At 41.4% G+C, this 9,290-nt stretch overlaps 1 protein-coding gene across 1 annotated transcript in view; it reads right to left on the minus strand.

Annotated features, from left to right (window-relative positions):
- The window catches only part of APBB2 (amyloid beta precursor protein binding family B member 2), a 298,195-nt gene extending 291,505 nt beyond the window's left edge, over positions 1–6,690 (minus strand). Inside the window, exons 1-2 of the mRNA XM_007947150.2 lie at positions 6,648–6,690; positions 5,519–6,337 (exon numbers count right to left, since the gene is read on the minus strand). Coding sequence (XP_007945341.2) covers positions 5,519–6,337; positions 6,648–6,690 — 862 coding nt within the window. The remainder of the gene's footprint in view (positions 1–5,518; positions 6,338–6,647) is intronic.
- Between the last annotated feature and the right edge of the window lie 2,600 nt (positions 6,691–9,290).

A 9,290-nucleotide genomic window follows, 5' to 3' on the forward strand; every position in this document is an offset into this window, starting at 1 on the left:
TGTTGTGTGTATACATATATGTATACAAACATATATATACATATATATATACACACAAACATACATACACACACACACACACATGTTGTTAGTTGTTGTGTACTCTATTCCGACTAACGGTGATACAACCATATATATATATATGTGTATATGTATATGTATATATGTATATGTATATATACACACAAATAACATTAATTTTACCACTACAAGTGAAACATATAATGTTTGATTTAAACTGACTGTGATCATTTTAAATGATCAAGCTAGCAGTATGTTTCACTGGAAAGATGAAATCAAAAGAAATACCAATGCTGTTTTATTTTACTCACAAATTCATGTTGTGGTTGTTATCTGCAACTTTTACGCAGGATCGTGAAGTAAAGAGGTTTCTTTCCAGTAAAGGTTTATGATGGGTTCTGTGGCAACTCCCAAGCAGGGGTTCCCAAAATTATTAGTAGTAATATTTTGGGACATTGCAGCCAAAACAGTGCAGCACACACAAAGGGACATTTTGAATGATAGCACAGACTGGTTTCTCAAATGTTTTTTAAAAACTCAATCTCACTGCTTTAAATTCATCGCTAACACATTCTTATAAGCATATTTGATTCAAAATGTCTGTCCCTTAGAGACTCCTCAAAAAACCCCAGCTGCTGTCAAGTTCATTCCAACTCAGTGACCTCATGTGTGTCACAGCAGAGCTGTGCTCCATAGGGTTTTCAGTGGCTGATTTTTCAGGAGGAGACTGCCAGACCTTGCTTCTGGGGTACCTCTGGGAAGACTCAAAGCCCCAACCTTTCAGTCAGCAGCCAAGCACAGTAAGCATCTGCAATACCCAGGGTCTCTGAAAGTCATCAAGGGCCTCATAAATTGCTATCAACAAACTGTCACCCTTACTTTCAAATCAAAAGCTGTCAAAACAGATTTTGAGAGAAGAAACTGAACACATCTTCCTAGCATGTCAGAAAACTCCCATCTCACACCAAGCACTGCAATGGGTTCTATGGAGAAACCCAGCAGAAAGTAATGCCAGGTTAAGGTGCACACACGTGGTGTCCGAGCAGACTGAACCCCAGAAGTCTTCCTAGAGAGAAGGAGTTCAAGACACTGGAGTCCCAGTAGATGGACTGGCATGCACATTGTCAGTTTAAACTCTGTGCTCTCCATAGACCTTATAGAAACCAGTACTCAGGAGGTGAGGAGGCTACAACAACACCAAACTCACTGTTGCTGAGTCGGTTTCAACTCACAGTGACCCCTCTTGGGTTTCCAAGGCGGTAGCTCTACAGTAGATTACCCAGTCTTCCTTCCAAGGAGCTGTTGGGTTTGAACTGCCAGGCTTGTGGTTAGCAGTCAGATGCCTTAGGCACTATGAATAGAAACAATCTAAATACTAAACAAAGGAATGGTTGATAAATTGTGAACCTTGCACATAGTAGAATAGTAAGCATAATATAATGAAACCCGTGAGAGCTGGAACTCAATTAGACTGCCCCTTCTTTTTCTGAGTTTTTTAAAGTTTTCTGCCTTTGAAAGGGTACAGCCTAACTACTTTTCTATCACTTGTTTTATTTATTCATTTATTTTCAACTTTTTATTGTCATTTGGGTACAGTTTTACAAAGCAGATTCATTTTACGTTCAACAGTTCATCTACATTTTATTTCATGACATCTGTCTCTCATTCTAGTGGAAAATATTTGGGTTTTCCTTCTCTGACAGGTTTCCACCTTACACAGGTTTGGGCTTTCACAGGTTTTACTGTATTTAAAAGACTGAGACAGAAAAGCTGTATGTGCTGATCTGGACTAATCTACAAAATAAATTCGTAAGTGGAAAAAGCAAACCATTCATAAAATAACCTAATTTGGATATGTTTTTTTCTGTTTGTTTCTTTTAATCTTTTTTTAATTAAAAGGTTCAGATAATAAAAATAATAATAAGCCCTCATGTACCCCAAACTCAGCTTTACCAATTATCAGCTTTTGACTATTTTGTTCCTTTTTTCACTCCCCATCTCAATTATTTTGATGCAAATCACAAACACAGTATTATTGAAGTATATGTCTCTAAAAGATTTTTTTTTTTTTTTCTAAAAAGTGCCATCAAGTCAATTCTGACCCACGACGACCCCATCATGCGTCAGAACCCTGTGCTCCACAGGGTTTTCAGCGGCTGATACAAAGAGACTAGATTGTTAGGACTTTCTTTCGAGGTGCCCGAGTGGACTCAAACCTCCAATCTTTCAGTTCACAGCCGAGTGCGTTAACCATTTGCACCACCCACCAACTTCCTGTAAAAGATAAGGACTCTTTAAAAAATATATAATTACCACATAATTTAGGGAAAATTTTTAAAGTATATATTTATTATAAATGTGCATATATGCCAAAAACGTTTTCTGGAAGACAATACAAAAAAAAAATAAATGGCTCAACAGATAAATGGTAGTAGTCACCACTGGGAAGGAAACTAGTAAGAGGAGTAAGGGAGAGTTTACTATTCATCTAACAGCTTTCAGGAAATTTAACTATAACAGAACACACTATGTCTGTGTAGAAGAAAGGCTGCCATGACCAGAGGAAGACAGTGAGGCATCAGTGGACCGTACTGAAGACAGGAGGTGAAGTTTGGCTGTGAGATGCACATGGTCTTTTATGTAGATTCACACACTTGTTGTTTGCCGTCGAGTCAAATCCGACTCATAGCGACCCCTCCTTGGGTTTCCGAGGCGTATCACTACAGAAGTAGGATTGCCCAACCTTCCTTCCGAGGAGTGGCTGGTGGGTTTGAACCGCCAGCCGTCTGGTTAGCAAGCAAGTGTCTTAGCCACTATGCTACCAGAGCTCCCGATTCACACACTAGTAGGTGACAGTGTCCATCAGCTACAGCATATGAATTCTCTAAATGGGTCAAAAGTAATACAGAGTTATGAATTCAGGGACATTACTCAACAGAATTATGAGTCCAATAATGCAGGTCCAGACATTTCTATGATGAAATGCACTCATCTCAATCTCCCTATTGCCAAATCCAGCAACAGCAGGGTGATGAAATACATAATTTAAAAGAGAAAGCCTTTAAAGAGCATCTCAAAAACACTTTTTTAAAAGACATGTTTAACTGCATAACGTGGGTTAACTTGGAGGACATTATGCTGAGTGAAATAAGTAAATCACAGAAGGACAAATACAGTACTAGTTCATGATTGTAAAAAGTCAAGGAAAGGTTTATATATGGAAGGAAACTTTACTGGTTACTAAGGGAGCTCTGGGGAGCTCTGGTAGCATAGTGGCTAAGACACTTGCCTGCTAACCAGAGGGCTGGTGGTTCAAACCCACCAGCTACTCCTCGGAAGGAAGGTTGGGCAATCCTACTTCCGTAGTGATACTGCCTCGGAAACCCAAGGACGGGTCGCTATGAGTCGGGTCCGACTCCACGGCACATAACAACAACAACAACAGGGGTGGGAGGAGGAGCTCTGATGGCATAGTGTCTAAGGCATTTGACTGGTAACCAGAAGGCTGGCAGTTCAAACCCTTAGGAAGGAAGACTGGGCAATCTACTTCCATAGTGATCCTGCCTTGGAAACCCAAAGAGGGGTCGCTATGGGTCAAATCCAACTTGATGGTAGTGAGTTTGGTTTTTTGGTTCTAGGGGTGGGAGGGGAGGAGGAGAAGAGGGAACATTGAAAAAAAAAAAAAAAAGTATTGACTCATGTCAATTTCACTGTACATAAATTATATTTCAATAAAATGTATTTTTTTTTTAAATAAAAGACATGTTTAACATCTTCATTTTCTCCTATTCTTTTCCTTATCTGTACTCCTTGCAATTTTTATGCCTCGTAGATTAGGGAAAAGTGTTATTTTCTTCTTTGATGTTTCTATCTATTCTATTTGTATCTGCATCACATTTAACATAGCCTTGGGACCAACTAGGGTGGTTGCTTTAAAGAAGTCAGTCTTTGGGAGTTATTTTGGTTACCTCTAGTGCCGCTCTGACAGGAATGTACCACAAATGGGATGGCTTGAACAAACAGGAGTTTATTCTCTTACAGTTTGGGAGGCTAGAAGTCTGAGTTCAAAGTGCCAGGCTCTAGGGGCCGGGTGAAAGCCCCACAACCTTGGGCTTCAGCTCGGCCTCCTGCTCCTGGCCCACTGAAGCTAGAGGCATCTCTTCACTCAGGCAGCTGCTGACTGCTGAGGCTGACAAACCCAAGGCCAACAAGTGAAAAGGCATAGTCCCAATATTACCAAACCACACAGGCCATTGATTCAAGTCCACTGAAAGTCCCAAGATCAGCAGAGCATGGCAGGCTGCTGAACAATGACTCCGCTACACACAGGGTTCAAGCGTGCCATGAGCTGGAGACCTTCCTCAAAGCTGCTTCTTACATAAGGGAAGCAGCCCACATCCCTAAAAGCAGCTACTCAGCTGCTCCAGTAGATTCTACCATGGAGTTAATTACCAGTCACACTACAAGGAATAACTACATCCAGCTCCCTGGCCACTCAACCAGGCCCAGCCAAGTTGACACACAACCTTAATTACCACAGGAATACTTGCTTATATTGAATCTGGATACAAAAAAAAATTCCTATCTTAAAATCTCATGATTAGTTTAGTGGGGCTAACAGAAGATGAGGTTAAAAATAGAAGACTTTTAGGGCACTGTTATATTTCTGTCACAATTCTGACACTTCTGACATATCCAAAGATGTCACAAATGTAGACAAAAGTTTAAAAAAAAAAAAAAAGAATAGTCTCAATCAGACTACTTAAAATCTTAAACTTCTGAATATATACTGTATTTTGGTATATAACATGTTTATATAAATAGCTTACACATATACAACATGCATAGCACTCACAGGAAACTAATGTGTAAGGACCGTAAGCAGTTTGCAAAAATTGTATCACATATGCATGCATTATTTGCATAAAATACAGCCTGTTTTTTTTAAATATCACTTTCACTTTGAAATATCACTTGAATAAGACTAATAAAATGTTCCCCAGAAAGGTCAACAGGAAAATGTATTTAATCAACAGGCTTGTAACATTTTAGACTTTTAACTTTTTGTAAGATTGGGCATAAATACATTCTGAGAATTTTAAAATAGTTGCTTCTCTTAATCAGTTATATCTTGTCCCCAGCAACCATATTTCTTTTATTATTTTGCTTAACAAAACACAGTATTTCTAGATAATATACAGAAATAATTCTCCTAAGCTAGAAACATGAACTCTAAATAGATAATGCTTTACTGTACTTAACACCCAAGATCTACATCCATTATAAAAATGTTTACCAGAACAAGTACCTTATGTATGATCCAAAATGACAGAGCAATCTAACAATATTTTCCACACAAATCACCTAATTTCATGCCAAGAGGCTCATGTTCTTCTGTCTGGAAATGGAATTTTTCGGTCACTCTAGGGATTTACTCATTGATAATTAAAAACACCAACACAAAGTGCCACCTCAGGCTACACATTTCCCGAGGTACCTGTTTCATCCGGAGAGCTGGGGGAGGGACTGTCCTGAGACAACGTTGTCCAGCTTGACTCCTCGTCACTTGGTGCCAGGTTCTGGATCCGGTGTAGTGCACAATCAGTTTTAGCCCCGGTTTTTGGATGATCCTTCTTGGTCTCTGGACTGGATGACACTGTGGCAGCCTGGCCATCTTCAGGGCTGGACTGGGGCTTGTTTGGCTTCTGCAGCAGCAAATCCCCGTTCCCAGTGATGGTGGAGGCCTGACCCAGGCCGGGCTGCGATTTCTCTTCCACAGCCGCGTGGTGGTTGCTCAGGCTCTGCTCTAGTTCTCTGGCTGAGGTTTCCAGGTCTGCATAGTAATTGAGGAAGCTCTTGGTTCTCCTGTGCTGGGAGGGTAAAATTTCACAGCCCGAGGAGTCCTGTGGCTGGGGCTCTTTATGCTCTAACTTCTCAGAAGTTATGTTGATGACTGCAGTGGGGCTGATGTTTTTGTTGGGGTCCTGCTGCTGCCCTTGTTCTGCAGCCTTCCGGAGCTGGTTCTCCCCGTTTTTCACCAGTTTGATGTTGGCAGAGCTGTTTCCCAGCAGTGGCTGGGCAGCTGGATCTGAGAGGCCCATGGCTGCCTGGATGTTAGTCAGTGCATATTTTTTCCTGCATTTGGGGGGTGTGCTGTTCTTGGTTTCTGTGTGTTTTATTTCAGCATTCAACAGTTCATTGTGAGAGGAACGGAGATTGAGGGTATTTGGTGGTGTGGCTGGGCCGTTTCGATTCGTGACGTCTGTGGTTCCGCTGCTGGCCATAAACACTGCCAAGGAGTCTACACCTGAGTCAGCTGGAAAAAAAAAAGGAAAATGGTTATTAGACGTCTGCCACAATTAAATCACTTAGCACACAGAGCGAGGAAACATCTTTATACTGAAAACTGAAAGAATTAATGCTTCAATTGCATGATGTGTTTTCGCAGTCTGTCTGTCTGTTATTTGCCGTCGAGTTGGCCCCGACTCATAGCGACCCCTCCTTGGGTTTCGGAGGCAGTATCACTACGGAAGTAGGATTACCCAATCTTCCTTCCGAGGAGTGGCTGGTGGATTTGAACCGCCAGCCTTCTGGTTAGCAGTCAAGTGCCTTAGGCATTATGCTACCAGAGCTCCTGTTTTCGCAGTAGTAACCCATTTTTTTCTTCATCTCACCATTTGCTCATATTAAATAAAAGTCAATAAAGGGCTTAATGCAGATACACAAAAGTCAATTTATAGAAAAGCTTAAGAGGTCCGAAGGTCCACATTTTACTTAGAATGAGAAAGCATTCTCTTCTGAATTCATGCAACAGCAATTTCTTCTGGCGGCTGGTCTTCATTATCCACAACCTCGACCATCATCCCCTTCTAAACATTCACACCACACTTCTATTCTGTAATTCCTTCAGGCAACAAGGACAAACAAAAACTGCTACAAATTCCTCTGGGCTCTGGCTCTCTTAATTAACCTGAGAGGTCATTGTTCAATGATGCTCCATTAGTCCAAGGTAATTTTTCTTAACCATGTTTAGAAATCGTGTCCTAAATGCCTGGAAAATCAAGCCACTCTTTTAGAGATGGCAAATGTCTTTGCGAACATTTTTTACCTCACCATAGTGTCTATACTAAACAGAAAGTTTGAGGGAACGGGTTAATTTCTCAAGAACACACACACACACACACACACACACACATCACTACTACTGTAGCACTGAGCCTTGGGCTACAGACACCATGTTAAGAGTCCCGAAAGGAGTCTGAATACATTCCTACGAATTAAAACCCAGACTCAGCTGTTTGCAGTCATCTTGTGCCCTCACAGAACTCCTAGGAAACTATCGGACAGCTGCACTCATAGCAAATATTGTGCACACCCTCACTGATTTATTCCGTATGTCTCTTGCGAGGAAGAAAGGAAAGTTCCTCAGACTAGCAAGGGCATCAAACCCATCAGCAAGAATTCCTAAGGCTTCAGATTTCTCTGCCTGTGAGGAATGGCTTCTTTCTTATCCCATCCTTTGCCTTCCACGGAGCCCTCTTGGTTCTACAACAGCAGCAGAGGAACAGTAGCAGGACTCCCGACATTCCTGAAATTGTATTCTGACAACTCCCTCTTCTTCCCCCAGGCAAAACAGTGACTCCAACAGAAGAGGAGGGCAAGAATTTTCCCCTACTGGGGAGCTTATTTCTATCATCAAATACTCAGGGTGGGCAATTTTTTAAAACAGTCACTCACTCCTTCTGGAATCCATAAACTAGGTAATGTGCAGACTCTTTAAACCAAAACCACACTCACTGCTATCGAGTTGATTCTGACTCATAGCGACCCCCTTTGGACTTCCGAGGTGGTAAATCTCTACGGAAGTAGATTGCCCAGTCTTCCTTCCATGGAGTGGCTGGTGGGTTTGAACCACCAACCTCTGGTTAGCAGGCAAATGCCTTAGGCACTACACCACCAGAGCTCCTTTAAGCAATGCCTATTATTTTTTATGGAGTGAGTGTATCTACAGACTGAAACCCAAAGGGGTTAGAACTCAGACCCCATTCTTTAAACTTGTTATTTATAAGGATTCCTGTCTACTTATCTTCCCACCTCAGCTTTTGGACCTCATTTTATGATAATAGAGAACCTAGTATGTTTCTTCTTTTTAAACAGTATGCTGATAATTGAGTTTTCTTTTAGTTGTTTTGTCTTCTCTTTTGTTTACTGATACCATCTGATGGAAAACACTTGTTTCAGTTTATAATTCAACTTCAGTCAGCAGTAGCATTTGAGAAGAAAAGGGCCAAACATGGACCCCAAAGACGTTTTCTCTGAGACAAATTTCCACAACATACACAGAGAAAAGGAAATTATATTTAGACTCTTGGTCCTTAAGGAGCCCTGGGGGCAAGTGGTTAAAGCACTTGGCTGCTAACCAAAAGGCTAGTGGTTCAAACACACCACCTGCTCCACAGGAAGAAGATGAGGCAGTCTGCTTCCATAGATTTATAGCCTTGGAAACCCTGTGGAGCAGTTCCACTCTATCATATACAGTCTCTATGAGTCAGAATCAACCCAATGACAGAGGGTTTCTGTTTATTTGTTCGTTTGTTTGGGTACTTAAACAACAAAGGAGTTGGGTTTCTGAGGGCTTAATTATGAGGCAAAACTACATTCCTCAGGTTTAAGGAGGAGGAGGCTTGTGTTTTTATTGAAGGGAAAGAAAATCTTATCATGTCTCTTTAAACCTTCTATTATTTAGCTGTTTCTTTTGGAATGAAAAGCCCGAACTCCTTAAGGTGACAGACAAGTAACTAACTCCCTGTGTCTTTGACTGTAAAATGGGAATGACAATAATAGTATCTATGTCATTTTGGGGAGCTCTGGTGGCATAGTGCCTAAGGCACTTGATTGCTAACCAGAAGAGTATGGTTCAAACCCCCCAGCCACTCCTAGGAAGGAAGGTTGGGCAATCTACTTCCACAGAGATACAGCCTCAGAAACCCAAGGAGAGGTCGCTATGAGTCAGATCCAACTCGATGGCAGTGTGTTTGGTTTGGTTGGTATGTCATTTTGAGCTGTGAACTGAGAGGAATAACTTAAGTATTTAACATAATGCCTGGCATATTATAAGAGCTCAATAAATGTTGTCATTGTTGCATGCCGTCAAGCTGGCTGCAACTCTTGGCAATGTCATGTATAACAGACAAAACGCTGCCCGGTCCCGCACCATCCTCACGATCACTGGTATGTCTGAGTCCACTACTGTTTATAGCTTCCTCTTT

The sequence above is a fragment of the Orycteropus afer genome, unplaced genomic scaffold (assembly GCF_000298275.1).
Source record: "Orycteropus afer afer isolate SDZICR_OR568_19922 unplaced genomic scaffold, OryAfe1.0 scaffold00176, whole genome shotgun sequence".
Lineage (NCBI taxonomy): Eukaryota > Metazoa > Chordata > Mammalia > Tubulidentata > Orycteropodidae > Orycteropus > Orycteropus afer.